Below are 17,847 nucleotides of genomic sequence, written 5' to 3' on the forward strand. Positions count from 1 at the left end.
AAATAACTAAACTGTAAATACATCTATCAAAAATATCTGAAGACAATGCTAACTTGACTGTTCACAGCTGAGAGGAGGAGGGGGGTGGGAAGGGAGGGTGAAGGAAATTTTGTAATTTAGAAATATGTGCATATGGATAAAAATAAATTTAGAAAAGGTTCAAAAAAAGAATAGCTTTAAAATATACCTTCCCCTTTTCAGTGACAAGTGGTCGACAATGGAGCCATCCTTCCTTGACAGCATCACTAAATACCTCTGAAGAGGAATCTTTTCTGGACCCAGAATGTTCTGAAGATTTGGGGCTGGCTAAGACCTACAGAAAAGTACAAAAACATAAAATGTCTTCTATTTTACCCTTAAAAATAATGATATCAAGAAGGAATCTAAAAAATGGACTAGGCCTGGAGATCTTCAGTATTCAACTTTCAAATTCCTTGTGATTTCATCTCACTTGGTTAGAACCTAATGAATGTCGTCTTTGCATTTTTTTTTAGCAACTCCTGACCATTTGGCAGCTATGCCTACCTTCCTTCACCAAATCTCATTAATTCTTGATTTCACTGGTATAGGGATCACCCATGTGAGAAAACTCCCTCTACCTAAGTAGGTCAGTATATTCTTTGCAATTTATAGTCTTAGATGGTTGCCTAGATGACTGAGAGTGAAAACAGATTTTTTTTTTGTACAAAAGCCCTCAGAAAATATCTTAATGAAAGCAAATATGTTTAATTAGTAAGACTTTTAAGAGAACAGAAAGGCTGCCAAAATGTTGATTCACTACCATTAATATTTTATAGTTGAGTTTTTTCCAAATTTAGCTTACATAATTTACGAATATCTGAAAGTATGAGATAGCATACTTATGTCTTTTTATAAAAAATTGGACAAAGAATTGAAATTTTATTTACTAGTTTGCAAGTTTGAGAATTTACTGAAGAAACTCAAATATGTAAATATTAATATATATTTCTTGCAGTCAAGTCCATGAGAGTTACAGTAATAAAAGCCAGAATCATTTATAATGTGCTTGAATAATAAAATAAACACTTACCTTGATTCCCTTCAAGAGAGATACCTGTTTAAAAGACCTGTAGTGGAAATAAGGGGTATCTGATTAGAACACTTATAAAAAAGTGGTTCAAATACAACAAAAGGCTATTTCAAAGTGTCATATAGGAGAGTTAGTGTTCGATAAAAAGTTGATTCAATATTATTCCAAAGGATTTTTAAGGGTAAGAAAAAATATAATTAAGGTAAACTTTCAATTTTATGAACTTACCTTTCCTAAATGAAGTGGAATATTAAGGCTCCCTAAAGAGCCTTATCTGGTTATGGACACCAGAATTCAAATGTGCTCTGTGATGCAGTGGAGAGAGCACTTGCTCCTGGAGTCAGGAGGACCTGAATTCAAATCTGGTCTCAGATACATATTAATTTCCTAGCTGTGGACCTTGAACAAGTCACTTAAGCCCATTGCCTTGCCAAAAAAAAAGAATTCTATGTGCTTGTCATTATGTTCTAGGAAGAATGGAAATGAATGGCATGACATTTTCCTATCACTTTAAATGTTACCTCATCCCCCTTGACAATCCCAAAAGAAAACTTAAGGGACCACATTAAAAGTTTATTTTCTGCATATCATCTGATAAAAGTTATGTTTCTGTTTATTATGGGTGATTTCATTTTTTTTAAGATTTCTAAAAGTCATAGGTGAGAAAATCTAACATGACACAACTCAATCTCTCAGACCCAGAGAATGTCTCACAAACATGGCCAGGACTCACCCTTTGGCCTCTTCTCTGTAATCATCCAGGCCTTCGTCATAAGATTTTGATCTCTCAGTTTTTGAGTTGCGTTGGTTATCCAGGATGGGTCCAACTGATCCTACACATAAAATTGAACACTTTGTTGGAGTTCTGAGTTGTTGTAATGACAAACATACAAATCATAAATTATCATGACCTCCTACATAAAAAAAATTAAGACTAGAATTGGATATAGGCATTCATTAATTTATACTTACCATGGTCATGTGATAGCTGACGTCGAATTAAAGGGGCTGAAATTTTAAGGCTGGAAGGAATTGTTGCTATAGTGGCTACGTGAGAGGTGGAGGCCGAAATGACAGCAGAAGCAGGAATATGTGCAATATCATGATCGATGCTTGGACTGGTTGGTTCATCTATAAAGCAATACAAAATATTACCATGTAAGTGGTGTCACTACCATATCAGAAATCAGGAATAATTTGGTAGAGTTTCTGGAAATGAATTTTAAACCTAGATTAGTCAATCATAAATCAACCTGGGAATGAGGCAGCCTGGATTTTATTTCCCCAGTAATATTTTAGTGAAAAAAAAAAACAATGAAATTTAAAAACTCTTTATCACCATTGTAAAAATACCACAATTCAAAACACAAAACTGATTCAAGAAAACGTCTCTGCACAAAAAGCAAATACATATTCAAAATAATTAGAATCTCCTCTTTTATAGTTTATTCTGAAGTCCAACATATATGTAAAGTCATTTTTTACTTTAAAAAAAAGAAATCAGCAATTCAATTAACAAATGAAATTAAAAAATAAGTGGCATTATTTGAGAATTATAACAGAAAAACTAATAAAATTATTGTGCAATTAGTATTTTCATATTCTAAATTACTTCTTTAATTAACTGATCATTCATGGTATTGAAGTATAGCTTCCCAAACTTTACAAAATCTGAAGGGTTAAATCCAGAAAAATACTCCTCCATAGATACAAAATCTCAGAGATATTGTAAACATGTTTTACCTTATTCAAAGAGGCCAAGAATGAAAAACATGATTAAAATTGAATTCTCTTTTGAAAAAGTACCAAAACATAAAATTTAACTTGTCAAGTCTCACTGAGTGTCTTTTTATATTCTAATATCCTGACATTCGTTTTTAGAGACTGAAGATACATAAGTATATGTTTATGAATGTTTTTGCAAACACACACACATATATGAAACATATCTGTATGTATGATTATACACAAATGGAAAAATACTTTTCCTCAATGAAAAAATGAAAATTCAAATATTAGAGTGTCCAGTTTGGAGAAATACTTATATGTTACTATACTGAACACACTGGTAATGCTTTGATTCAAAAGAGATTACAAAAACCTATTAATCATTTTAAAAGACAATGATAACTATCTTTTTTTTTAATTTAGAGGCAACTTATTTATTTAGAATTCAACAATCTTTCCCCCAATCTTGCCCCACACCCCACAGAAGGCAGTCCTAGTCTTTACATTGTTTCCATGGAATACATTGATCCAAGTTGAATGTGATGAGAGAGAGAAATCATATCCTTAAGGAAAAAAACAAAAGTATAAGAGACAGCAAAATTATATAATAAGATATTGGTTTTTTAAAATTAAAGGTAATAGTCTATGGTCTCTGTTCAAACCATATTTTTTTTATACATTGCTAAAATATTCTTGTTTAAAAACAAACATAATACCCCTCCCCCACAAAAATATAGAACCTCATGAGAAATAAAGTAAAAGAGAAAAAAATGTGTTCAGTCTATGTTCTGATACCATCAGCTGTCTCTGGTAGATCGCATTCTTCACCATAAGTCCATCACAGAAGCCACCTCCATACTTTTCCATGGTTGCCGCCACTAACTAACTCCTTCCATCCATTCCTCCCCACTACCATATAGTATATTTTCTCTCTCCTTTCACCCCGTCCCTCTTCCAAAATGTGTTGTAGGACAGTTGAGTGGTGCAGTGGACAAAGCACTGGCCCTGAGACCAAGAGGCCCCCAAGCCCACATACCACCCCAGAGACCCAGCAAGCACCTGGCCTATGGTCCGGACAGGCCACCCAATCCCAGCACCTTGCAAAAAGTAAAAAAGTGTGTTATATCTGACTATTCTCTTCCATGATCTGACCTCTCCTCCATCACCCACATCCCCCCCTTCCCCCTTCTCTCCTCCTTACTCCAGATGTCTATACCGTAATGAGTGTGTATGCTGTTTCCTCTCCGAGCCATTTTTGATAAGAATGAAGGTTCCCTCATTCCCTCTCGCCTTCCCCCCTTCCATATCATTGCAAAAGTCTTTTATATAAAATATCTTAGCCTATTCCACCTTTCCTCTCTTACTCCCAGTACATTTCCCTTTTAGCCATTGACTCCATTTTTACAATATACTCTATCTTCAAATTCAGCTCTCTCCTGTGCTTCATCCTCCTTCTACCTGCTCTATTAATGGAAAGGTTCATATGAGTATTATCAGTATCATTTTTCTATGCAAGAACACATATAGTTCATCATCATTAAGTCCCTCCTAATTTACCCTTCTCATCCACCCTCTCTATGCTCCACCGGAGTCCTGTACTTGAAGGTCAAATTTTCTGTTCAGCTCTGGTTGTTTCAACAGGAACATCTGAAATTCCCCTGGTTCATTGAAAGTCCATTTTTGGGGAAGAGGATGTTCAGTTTTGCCAGGAAGTTGATTCTCAGCTACATTCCAAGCTCTTTTGCCTTCTGGAATATTATATTCCAAACCCTATGAGCCCTTGATTTAGTTGCTGCTAAGTCCTGTGATCCTGACTGCAGCTTCACAATATTTGAATTGTGTCCTTTTCATTGCTTGTAATATTTTCTCTTTGACTTGGGAGTTCTGGAACTTGGCTATAATATTTCTGGGGGGGGTGTTTAGATCTCTTTCTGGGGAGATTGGTGGATTCCCTCAATTTCTATTTTGCCCTTTGCTTCTAGGATATCTGGGCAATTTTCCTGTAGAAATTCTTTAAAAATGAGGTCAAGGCTCTTTTCTTGATCATAACTTTCATGTATCCCAATAATTTTTAAATTATCTTTCCTGAATGTTTTCCAGATTAGTTGTTTTTTCAATGAGATGTTTTACATTTTCTTCTAATTTCCAATTCTTTTGGTGTTGAAGTATTAAGTCTCGATTTCTCACAGTCATCAGCTTTCTTTAGCTCCATTCTATTATCTGAAGGATTTGTTTTCCTCATAGAGCTTTCTTATCTTCTTTTCCATGTGGCCAATTCTGCTTTTTAAAGCATTCTTCTCCTCAATAACTTTTTGAACTGTTTTATCCATTTGACCTAAGCTGGTTTTTAACGTTATTTTCTTCAACATGTTTTTGGATCTCCTTGACTAAGCTGCTGACTTCGTTTTCATGTTTTTCCTGCATCCCATTGCTTTTCTCAATTTTTCTTCTATCTTCCTTACCTGATTTTCAAAATCTTTTTTAAGCTCTGTCATAACCTGAGCCCAACTTCCACTTTTCATGAAGCTTGTACTTCTTCATCTTCAGATTTAGTATTTTGATCCTCCTTGGGATCCTAGACAAAGTATTTGTCAATGGTCTGGTCCTCTTTTTTTCTCTGTTTACTCATTTCCCCAGCTTGTGCCTAGTTTTGAGGTGCTTCCTGAGCTTTTGAGTATTATTAGGACCCACCCCCAACCCCACAAGGCCCACAATGTGTGAGGTTTTGACTGTTCTCCTGGTCTGTGAATATCCACAAGTGCACCCCTCTGCCATGGGGCTGTGGGGGTCCCAATGTTCTATGGGTGACCCAGACTCCGACCAGGATCGGGATGTGATCAGAGTCCTGATCCAGGGACAGAGGACAGACCTTGGAAATTTCTCTCTCTCTACTCTCTTACCTTTGGTGGGCTGAGTACTCAGGCTGTAGTTGCCTAAAGGCTCTTGCTTGCTGACTCCTGCTTCCATTTGGGTACTGACTGCTGCAACCACCCTGAGGGCCTGGGCTTCGGGCTCGCTCTGGCAGAGGTCTCTCTATTGATCCTCCAAGTTGTGCCCGGTACTCCCCAGGGTGCAGGTCGGGAAACTGCTTCTGCTGGTGAGAGCCGTGGCTCCCAAGCACTCTGGGGCTGTTCCCAGGAGGCTGAAGTTTCTGCACTCTGATGGGCTGCCCTTCTAACACTGTGCAATGCAGTTTTTCCACTTTTTCCAGGTTGGGCTGGAGAATTGCCTCACTGGATCTTTCTGTGCGTTCTGTCTCTCAAAAATTTAGTTAAGAGTCATAATTTTAAGATTTTTGAACTATTTTGGAGAGAGCACCTAGGAGAGGCACTTCTGCTGCCATCTTGGCTCCACCCCCCCCCGAATCCAAACCAATAACTATATTTTTAAATAGGTAAAGATTCAAATGAAGATGTGACCGTATATTCACTACCTTTAAAAACATAGTAGACAATCAGTGAAGCTTGATAAATTGCATAATATATTAATTTTTTAAAATTCTTTTTTCTTTAATATTTTATGACCCACATTTTTCAGTGATGAGTTGTTATTTCATACAAGGTTATTTTCTTTATTACAGTTATGTTAGTTATAGAAATGAGAGAAAATATTTTTGAGTTAGCAATTCAAAATATATAAAGCCTTGCCAGTGGGAATGTAATATTCTCTTTTCCAAAACTAAAGGAGGACATTAGTAGGTGAGATTCACAAGGCCTAAAAAAAATTTATTAAGATCAAGTTCTAGTTAGTGGCAGTGTTTTTTTTCTAATGAGGCAGGATTTAATATTACATCTACAACAAATAAAATTTATTTTTAATTATAAGCTTAGATTAGGAATGAAAAGAAGGGTAACAATGTTAAAACAGCTGGTAAAAGAAATGAAGTGATAAATTGCTGACCTAATTAGAGAACAAAAGCAAAATAATCACCAAGTTAGAAATTTACCTCAACATCCTCTTAAAGTACTCTAAAATCCTAAGTGTTGCAATAAATTGTTCCAAATATTTGTATATATATATATATATATATACACACACACACACACACACATATATATATATATATACATACATACAAATATGCATATACACGTTTAAATATGTTTATGTGTATACCTGGGACTTTCTCTATGGTGCATCAAATTCAAATAAAAGGTTATTCAATATTAATTCTAAAGATAATAGAATACTGTTATCTTATATCATATATATATATATATATATATATATCTTTCCTACAACAAAGAAAAATAACTATTTCTGAACATGTACAAACACAGAGATCTACAAACATCATTAAGAGCTATTAATTATGCAGGAGCTGCTAAAGAGGTCAGACAGACTCATGGCTGTGGTGGGGAGGGCAGGGTCAGGGGTCAGAAGAATCCTAGCCCATGCCCCCACCAGCTACATTAGGGAAGGAGAAAGGAACCAAACAATGAAACAAACCAGAACTGTGGATGTGAAGAAACCAGACCAAATCTGGTTTTCTGGTAACAACCAATTTAACTGGAGCAAAATCTGTGATGGTCCATGTGCAGAGAGGCAGAATGGGCGACAAGTTATACTTGTAAAATTCAGATATAAGCTCTCTACTACCACCAGTCTCAAAGAAATATGATCCTAGTTTCTAGTATTTCTGGCTTAGAAACTCATTAATTCCTAGTGTGTCCTTTCTGATCGAAACCCCATGGAAGTGTGGTACTCAACTGAGAAAGGTGATTTCCTTCCAACATTGTACAATCAACAGTTTTTGCTAATTTAGATAGAACTTTCCTTCAGGTATGGATCAATTTTAACAAATTCCACAAATATATTTTGTCAGCATTGTTATGATCCCCTGCTGAAGGCAGATGATTTCTTCTGGTTTGTGACCTAATCATTTTCCCCTTTTGTGCTTGGTAGACATAAAAATTATTCCATGGAGGAAGTGCACCCAACAGAGAGAAACCACAAGTCTTTTGAAGTACTAAATAAACTTCATCTCCCCTGCACTTTCCTGGGCTTTAAACTTCCCCATAGCTCTCTTAAAACACAGGGGAGTTACTACTGAATGAGGATTTGTCTAATACCCAAGATGTATTGTAGTTTGTTTTAATAGCCATTCTTATGAAAACTTTCTCATGAAAAAATATTTGTAAAATGTTTCACAAACTTTAAAGCACTTCATAATTGGTAGCAATATGAAAAGTTTTATTTAATTATTTTATTAACTATTTTATTAATTTTAACTAATAAATTAACTATTTTATTCATGTTGTTTTACTTTAATATAATACCTTTTAAATGAAAGACAAAATAGAATATTCTGGATGGAGTACTAATCCTAAGATCAGGAAGTATGAGTTTCCCCATCCAAAAACAGATATTTTCATTTCATCTGCAATATTTACTTCAGTAAAGCTTTGTAAGTCTCAAATTTAAAGTGTTTTGTAAACTTCAAAGCGTTATTATAAATGGCAGATATGATTTTTGCTATTGAATTTCATTTGAGTAATTCTATTAGTTGTCAAGATCTTTAAACTCTATTCAGTTTTGTAAATATATATTCCATTAATTTAAAAATAACTTTCCTTTTATTAGTCTAAATTTTTTTAGAGAAGTAATATTCCCTTTTAAACTATGAACACTACTACATTTATCTTTTGGTTAGCTGTCATATACTTTAAAAGCCATTTATCAGCAAAAAAAAACTGGAGGGAAATATGAAGTACTAAAATAATCATTCTTCAAGTCAAAAAGCATAGCAAGCTTATTATCTATGCTTTTTGTTCTTTCTAGTTTGCTATGAGATGGAAGGTTCATATAAGTATTATCAGTGTCATTTTTCTATGCAGGAATACATGCAGTTCATTATCATTAAGTCCCTCATATTTTTCCCTTCTCCTCCAATCTCTATGCTTCACCTGAGTCCTGTATCTGAAGACCAAACCTTCTGTTCAGCTCTGGCCATTCCAACAGGAACATCTGAAATTCCCCTGGTTCGTTGAAAGTCCATCTTTTTCCCTGGAAGAGGACATTCAGCCTTGCTGGGTAGTTGATTCTTGGCTGCATTCTAAGCTCTTTTGCCTTCAGGTATATTATATTCCAAGCCCTACGAGCTTCCAATGTAGTTGCTGCTAAGTCCCGTGTGATCCTGACTGCAGCTCCACCAGGCAGAAAGTCAGGGAACAGCGAGGGACCTCTGCCAGAGCAAGCAGATGAAGCCCAGCCCTCAGGGTACATAGCCAGCAGCATGTCCAGCACAGCCCAGATCCAGGAACAGAAGCAGGGGGGAAGCCAGTAAGCAGGAGCCCCCAGGGCATGAGCCCATTGAGCTGAGGGAGGGGAATGAAGAGAGAGAGACTGCAGAACTCTGTCCTCTGCCTCTGGAACAGGACTCTGGGGCTCTGACCAGATTCAGATCCTCATCGCAGTCTAGACCCCTCCACAGAACAACAGCCCCCCCCCCCACCTCAGCCCTGCGGCAGATGGGGGATATGGTCATTCACAGACCAGGAGGGAGGACAGAGCCTCACACACTGAGACCCTTGTGGGAGTGTCCCAAAAGCTCAGGAAGCACCCCCAAAACAGGCTAAGCCTGGGAGAATGAGCAAGCAGAAAAAAAAGAGGAGCACCATTGAGAAATATTTTGCAAATGAGCCCAAGAAGGATCAAAACACTCAGTCTGAAGATGAGGAAGCACAAGCTCCTGCATCTAAAGACTCCAAGAAAAACAGAAGTTGGGATCAGGCTATGACAGAGCTCAAAAAATACTTTGAAAATCAAATGAGGGAGTTAGAAGAAAAACTGGGAAAAGAAATGAGAGAGATGCAGGAAAAACATGAAAATTAAGTCAGCAGCCTAGTCAAGGAAATCCAAAAAAATGCTGAAGAAAATAGCATGCTAAAAACCAGCTTAGGTCAAATGGATAAAACAGTTCAAAAAGTTATTGAGGAGAAGAATACTTTAAAAAGCAAAATTGGCCAGATGGAAAAAGAGATAAGAATACTCTCTGAGGACAACAAATCCTTCAGACAAAGAATAAAATTCAGGGAGATTGATGAATTTACCAGAAATCAGGAATCAATACTTCAAAACCAAAAAAATAAAAAATTAGAAGAAAATGTGAACCATCTCATTGAAAAAACAACTGATATGGAAAACAGACTTAGGAAAGATAATTTAAAAATTATTGGAATACCTGAAAGTCATGATCAGGAAAAGAGCCTTGACATCATTTTCAAAGAATTACTACAGGAAAATTGCCCTGATATTCTAGAAGCAGAGAGCAAAATAGAAATGGAGAGACTTCACTGATCCCCCCTAGAAAGAGATCCCAAAAAACCAACTCCTAGGAATATTATAGCCAAGTTCCAGAACTCCCAAGTCAAAGAGAAAATATTACAAGCAGCCAGAAGAACACAGTTCAAATATCGTGGAGCTGCAGTCAGGATCACACAGGACTTAGCAGCAACTACATTGGAAGCTCTTAGGGCTTGGAATATAATATACCCGAAGGCAAAAGAGCTTAGAATGCAGCCAAGAATGAACTACCCAGCAAGGCTGAATATCCTCTTCCAGGGAAAATGATGGACTTTCAGTGAACCAGGGGAATTTCAAATGTTCTTGTTGGAATGGCCAGAACTGAACAGAAGGTTTGATCTTCAGATACAGGACTCGGGTGAAGCATAGAGATTGGAGGAGAAGGGGAAAATATGAGGGACTTAAATGATGATGAACTGCATGTATTCCTGCATAGAAAAAATGACATTGATAATACTCATATGAACCTCAGTTAATAGAGCTGGTAGAGGGAGCTTATAGTTGAAGCACAGGAGAAAGCTGAATTCGAAGATAAAATATGGTGTAAAAATGGAGTCAATAGGAAAAAAAGGGAAATGTAATGGGAGAAAGAAAAAGGAGAGGGGGGGGAATAGGCCAAGATATTTCATATAATAAGATTTTTCTTTATTACAGTGAGCTATTGCAATGATATGGAAGGGGAGGAGGCAAGGGGGAATGAGAGAAACTTCGCTCTCATCAGAGGTGGTTAGAGAGGAAACAGCATATATACTCAATGGGGTATAGATATCTGGCGTAAGAAGAAAAGGGGGGCAGGGGGGGATGTGAGTGATGGAGGAGAGGATGGGCCATAGGGGGAGAGTGGTCAGATATAACACATTTTCTTTTTTGCTTCTTTCAAGGGGCTAGGATTGGATGGCCTGTCCGGGACCATAGGGCCAGGTGGATGCTGGGCCTAAGGGGTGGTATGGGGGCCCAGGGCCTCTTGGCTCCAAAGCTGTGGATCTGTCTGCTGTGCCACTCAGCTAACCTACAGCAGAGTCAGAATGAAAGGAGAGAGAAAATATAGTACATGGTAGTGAAGAAATATGAAAGGAGGGAGTTGCAATCAGCAATGGCAATGGTGGAAAAATATGGTAGTAATTTTTCCATGGACTTATCATAAAGAATTTGATCCACCCACGACAGAGTTGTTGGTGTTAGAACAAAGACTCAACACATTTATTATTATTATTATTTGGGGGGGGGTGCAGGCCAAATGGGGCTGGGTGACCTGCCTGGGGCCGCATAGCAGGGTGATTGTTGGGTGTCTGAGGCCGGATTTGGACCCAGGTGCTCCTGCGTCAAGGGCCAATGCTCTGTCCGCCACCCAGCCACCCCTACTATTATTACTATTTTATTTTGGGTCTTTTTCTCCCCTTATTTTGGTTTTTGCAGGGCAGTGGGGTTCAGGTGGCTTGCATGTCACATGGCTGGGTGATTGTTGGGTGTATGGGGTTGGATGTGGGCTCAGGTGCTTGTGGCTCCAGGGCTGGTGCTCCATTCATTACACCACCTGGCCATACCTACAATTACTATTATTTTTTTATTTTAATTTTTTTCTCTCCCCATTACTTTATTGCTCAAGCAAGTCTATATTTATGGGGGGCAGGGGGTATTTTGTTTACTCTTAAACAAGAATATTTTATTAAAGTAAAAAACAACATATTTGCATAAAATGAGAATAAATATTAAATAAAAATCCTCAAAAAAAAAAAAAAAAGAAAAATCTAAGTCACCCAAATCAACTCCTAACTGGCCAAGATTCCCAGTTAAAGGATGGCCATGTCAGGTAGCTTTCACTGTCAGACCTCAGGACTTCAGGAGGGGCCCCTTTCTAATTCTGCACAGCTGGCCTCAGGCCCAGCAGAACAAATATCCTCCTCCTTGGATGGAACAGCCTTTCAAATAAACATTTAAAAATGATTATCACCCTCTCCTCAAGTCTAGTCTTCTCTGGACTAATTATTCTAGTGAGTCAGAACAAGGACACACTAAATGCTTAGTATGTGTTGGGCAACATGCTGATGAGACAAAGAAGAGGTGAGATGGTGGAACTTCTTGTGTTCAATGAGCTTATTACATTCTAATAGTGAAAAAAAATACATAAATAACTTGGAGCGTATAAGATATATACACAGAGATGAGATCTCAGACAAAAAGGCATTAGCAGTTAGGGGGACCACGGAACCAAGAGACAGAAGTGAGGAGGAAGAGCATCCCAAGCACTAGAAGACCCAGAAGTGGAAGATGGGGAACAGATGAGTGCATGGAGGAGAATAAAGCCAGAGAACTTTAAATGATAAACAGGTGACTTTATTATTGGGTTCCTATGGGTAATAGGAAACCACTGGAGTTGAAACTAGGTGAAATAGACAGATACATCCTTTAGGCAAAATCACTTTGGGAGCTCAGGAGGAGACCTAAGGCAGAGAGATCAATCAAGTGGGTTATACTAACAGTCTAGGTGAGAGGTCTCCACTCTAAGGGGAAAGGAAATGTCTATGAGAAATGTCATGAAGGTAGTAGTGGCAACCAGGGCCCCCACTCCCCAAAAACTGCAAAATATTTGCTTTTGTACATACTGAGTGAACTATAAATGTGAGGCAATGAAGTAGAAATGTATATTAGTCATCCTTGCTAATGACATCTTCCTTGATTCCTTCAACTATTAATCTTTTCTCTCCATGTTATTTTGCTTTCCTATGCTCAGTATTTTACATATACAAAACAACTAATATGTTTATTGAACTACATTTAGAAAATGAGGGCTTCAGTTAAAAAGGAAATGACAGTTCGGGTAAGCAATCTAGATTTGATAGTCAACTGTATAGAAAGATTTCAAGCTAAAAACTAAGTCTGGCAAGAGAATACAGAGAAGAAGACTGAGGGTTGATGCCCTAAATTCAAACTTCAATTCTTCCAGGACCTTGCTTTGTAACTGGGATATCCTATTTCACCTCTGTGGAGTAGCTTTCGGGGACTAGAACATGGGACTAGATAATCTCCAGAAGTCTCTCTTGCTTCAATATTCCATGATATCATAAAAAATAGATATTTGGTAGGGGACAGCTATTTATAATTAGGGATCAAGAGGATGAAAATGTTAAGTAAAGGAAGCACTTTGTTCAGGGAAGCAGGAAGATCAAAGTGAACTATCATGGATTAGATAAAACAATTCTCTATTATTTCATATCTTAAGTTTCCTAACTTGAAAGCAGAGGCTGTATCTCACACAGTAGCCAGCACATTGATTAGTGAACAGAAGGTGCTCACTCAGTGATATATATGTATACTATGTATACTGGGGATTTATATGGTGATATAAATGCAATGAATGATTTTCCATTGAATAAAGACCCTTATATTTATCTATAAAGCAATATTTATCCATTTTTTCCTTCTTTTTTTAAGGTTTTTGCAAGGCAATGGGGTTCAGTGACTTGCCCAAGGTCACACAGCTAGGTAATTATTTAGTGTCTGAGGTCGGACCTGAACTAAGCTCCAGGGCTTGTGCTCTATCCATTACACTATCTAGCTGCCCCTAAAGCAACAGGTAAACAAGTTAGTGCTAAAATGTCAGATGCTTCCCCCACCCCAAATCTAACCCACTCCACACATCTAGAGGACATCCTGTGGAAAGCTTGAAGTTTAAGATTTCACTGTCTTTGCTCGTTTTCTTGCCATGCTTTCCCAAAGTTATCAGGATACTGTTCATTTTCTCATCTTCCTCCCATTACTGGTCCCAACAATTTTTTGGAAAGAGATGACAGACTAGTAGTATGTGTCTAGTTTTGTAACAGTTCCCTTGATATGCATATATACAACAATTGCCAGACCAAATCACTAATGTTACTAAAAAATTTAGATTCAGATATAGGTGGAATCTTTTTTTTCCAGCAAGGCAATAGGGTTAAGTGACTTGCCCAAGGTCACACGGCTAGATAATTATTAAGTGTCCAAGGCTGGATTTGAACTCAGGTTCTTCTGACTCCAGAACCAGTGCTCTATCTACCACACCACCAAGCTGCCCTAAGGTGGAATCTTTTTAGACAAAATTGATACATAAAATTTTAGTTTTACCAAGTTGAGAACCTGGATAAAGTCATTTATTTACCACATTAGAGATTTACTCTAACATTCTTTTAAATAATAGATTCTTTAATGCATTTAAGAGAAAAATGTGGTGGAGGCAAAATACTACATACATCACAAAAAAGAGGAGAAGTCCCAAGCTACATTACTAGCTATTAACACTTTGGTTCAGATATGGACTAGGGCTGTTAAAATTGATACTCTATAAGAGCATTTCTAGCTTTGAAATTCTATTATTCAATGTCTACAATGGCCAATGGAATTGAGTGGAACAAAGATAACGTGAGTAGTCAGAAGAAATTCTTTGCATGGTTGATGTAATTATGACAGAAGAAAAGCACAAAATCAATGCATGAAGATGGAAATTTAAATTTACAACTTTAAGAAAGAATGAATTCATGTAATTGAGCAAATCAGGATTTGTGGCAATAGAATAATCAAGTAGAAGAATCTATTCTTTGACTCACTTTGACTACCTTTTTTTCCCCTTCCACAAAGTATTTCTTTTCCTCCACTCTGATCTCCTCCACAACTTGTATTTTTGTATATCATGACAAGTTAACACTACACATTTGTTTTCCACCAATCTCAAAAACACACCAAACAAAGATTAGGGGGAAGAGTGAATTTCTAGAAGCCAGATACGGTGATTATAAAGTTATGCACAAGGTTTTCAAATCTTTTTATTGTTCAGGATCCAACTCTTTAGGAATACTAAATTTATTTCTTTACTTAGGAGTCTGAACAAGTTTTTGGGTTCCTTCTCTGCCTTCCAGGGAGAAGATTATAAGAAGAAAAAATAACAAGCACAGCATTTATTGAAACCTATTGGAATATGTATTCATTAATACATATAAAATAGTTTTAAAAACAGAACTTTGGACATTGGGGTTTGAATACCACCTCTGACATGTAAAGCTATGTGACCTTGGACAAGTCACTTGTGGACATCCCTTTCTCCTCATTTGCAAAATGAGGGGTTTGGACTGAACCTCTCAAGGCCCTCTGGCTGTAAATTTAGGACCCTATGTTAATTGGGTCCAACAGAGTAACATAATTCAAAAGTATTTAAATATTTGGTTATAAAATATGGGCAAAGGAAACATTGTTGATCCACTTGGTTTTTTGTTAGCTGAGTTACCAAAGTCTTCAAATACCAAAAAGATTTAAAAAAATACCATAAATATCAGACATTATATATTCATTCAATCAGCAAATACATATTGATCCTAATAGATAAAACTATGTGGAATTCAAAGAATAATACAATCATGCCTTTCATAGAGCTCATAGTCTTCATATAATATGAACTAACATATTAAGGGAGTTTTAAATATACATAATTTTTTTAATTACATAATCAGTTTACTTCATTGAGAATATGTGAAAAGTGAACAATATAAAGTTGGTCTAAAAGAATTGGAAATTGAGAGATAATCTATCAACTGGGAAATGGCTAAGCAAGTTGTAGATGGAATAGAATACTACTGTGTTACGAGAAATGATGAGCTGGCTGATTTCAGAAAAACCTGGGAAAGATTTACTGATACTGAGTGAAGTGAGCAGAACCAGAAGAACACTGCACACACTAACAGAAACATTGTGTAATGAGCTCTTCTCAGCAATACAGTGATCAAAGACAATTCTAAAAGATGGTGATGGAAAATGTCACCCACATCTAGAGAAAACTATAAAGTCTGAATGCAGACTAAAGCATACTATTTTCACTTAAATTTTTTTCTCATAATTTTTCTAATATGGAGATATGTTTGACATGAATGTAAATGCATAAATTTATGTCAGACTGCTGTCATGGGGAGGGAGAAAAATTTGGCATTCATTTAGAACTCAAAGGAAAAAAATTGGGGGGGAAGGGTTTGCAAGGCAATGGGTGACTTACCCAAGGTCACACAACTAGGTAAGTATCGTTTCTTGAGGCCAGATTTGAATTCATGTCCTACTGACTCCAGAGCCAGTGCTCTATCCTGCACCTAACTATCCTTTCATAGAAAAAAAATCTTACAAAAAAATGAATGTTGAAAACTATCTTTACATGTAACTGGAAAAAATAAAATACCATTAAGATAAAAAAGTAAAAGTTAGCCTAGGCTCCTAACATTGGACTTTGGAATTACAGGTCTTCAGACAGGGTCAATATAAATTTTCCATTAATAGTTGAAGTAACAATTCCTACTAACTCTCCATGAAGATTATTAAGTGATGACAATAATTGTGGGTTGATCTTGTTTATAAACTGTCAAAACTCATTCCTATTCTTTCCTTTAATATTATGTAATCCATCAAAATTATTTGATTTTTCAATTTTAGTTTAAAAGATACATTTTAATTCAACATTTGGATATGTGATTTAATTGTTTCAACAATCAAAGATTTGATCCTTTTGATTTGGAAGGAAAAATGGAGCTGGGGGGATGATTTTTTAATATATACTTTTAATTTATTTATACTTACCATGCTCACATGGTAGTTGACGTCGAGCTAAAGGGAGTGGAGTTGTGAGGCTGGGAGGAACTGTTGCTATAGTGGGCACTTGAGAGGCGAATGTAGAAATGAAAGCACAAGCAGGACTATGAGCAATATCATGGTCAATGCTAGGGCTAGTCAGCTCATCTACAAGGTAATATGCAACAAATTAGCAGAGAAAAGATACTAATTTTAAAAACGGAAAGTGGAAGCATTTCTTTTAGACTGGCCATTTACTAACTGTAAAAACCCACATGGATAAATATTGATTATCTTATCACTGAATTAGATCAGAAAATGTCAACTGAAAAGGTTTCTACAACAAATAATGAACTTGACAGTCAACAAATATTCAAAAGTTTTCATGTCAAAATTCTATTGCTAAGTTAAAAAATCCTTCAATGATGTGTCTGGAAAACTCATTTATATTTGCTAGACTGAGAGCTTGCATATACTGATTGAGTTTAGCTAATACAATAGGAAGACTGAAGCAGGGACTTGTGGTACAGTTTTAAAGGTCTAAACCCCTTTCTATTTTTATTCTTAACACTAGGATTAATTTGAAGATTAATCTCTTCTATACAAAGACTGCTTACATATTACAAAAAATTTTAGGTCGAGTTCAAATTTTTTTTCCCCTATAGTGATTTTATAGCAAAGTTTAATGAATGAACTCTTAATAGCATTAATAGCTTATATGAGTTAAGAATGTACAGAGTAACTTAAAACTTAATTAGGTCAATCATTTTTAGTGGTACAATGTAAAACATGGGGGGGGGGGAGAAATTCACATTTTAACCAAAAAAACTAATCAACAGGAATATATCAAGTAAGAGCTCTTACTACTGCTAAGTAGTGCATTATACTACATTCTTAGAGGTATATAAAAAGGCAAAAATCATCCTTGCCCTCAGAGAGTTTATCCTCTAATGAATGTGGAGACACCAAAAAATAATTATAGAAGCTTATTATACATAATTATTAAGCATTTTATAATTACAAAGGTGTTATATACATATATATCTCATTTGTTGCCTGTGACTCATGAGTTAGGTTAGGGTACATTATTTCCATTTTACAGATGAAGAAAACAAAGGCTTAAGAGAGGTGACTTGCCAGGGTCATGTAACAAAATTAATAAATAGCTGAGGCTTGAACTTGCTTAA

The 17,847-nt window shown here is 36.4% G+C and overlaps 1 protein-coding gene across 9 annotated transcripts in view; it reads right to left on the reverse strand.

The window, feature by feature from the left end:
- Nucleotides 1–17,847, reverse strand: part of ARHGAP21 (Rho GTPase activating protein 21) — a 153,727-nt gene that overhangs the window by 16,516 nt on the left and 119,364 nt on the right. For 6 of the 9 annotated variants that reach the window (XM_074193012.1, XM_074193013.1, XM_074193015.1 and 3 more), the window contains 5 exons: nt 16,670–16,828; nt 2,024–2,182; nt 1,785–1,884; nt 1,052–1,088; nt 188–313 (listed from right to left, as the gene is read on the reverse strand). In XM_074193012.1, the coding sequence (XP_074049113.1) occupies nt 188–313; nt 1,052–1,088; nt 1,785–1,884; nt 2,024–2,182; nt 16,670–16,828 (581 nt within the window). The remainder of the gene's footprint in view (nt 1–187; nt 314–1,051; nt 1,089–1,784; nt 1,885–2,023; nt 2,183–16,669; nt 16,829–17,847) is intronic. The other 3 variants (XM_074193016.1, XM_074193014.1, XM_074193020.1) reach the window with 1 other exon arrangement.

This window comes from Macrotis lagotis, chromosome 7, assembly GCF_037893015.1.
Source record: "Macrotis lagotis isolate mMagLag1 chromosome 7, bilby.v1.9.chrom.fasta, whole genome shotgun sequence".
Lineage (NCBI taxonomy): Eukaryota > Metazoa > Chordata > Mammalia > Peramelemorphia > Peramelidae > Macrotis > Macrotis lagotis.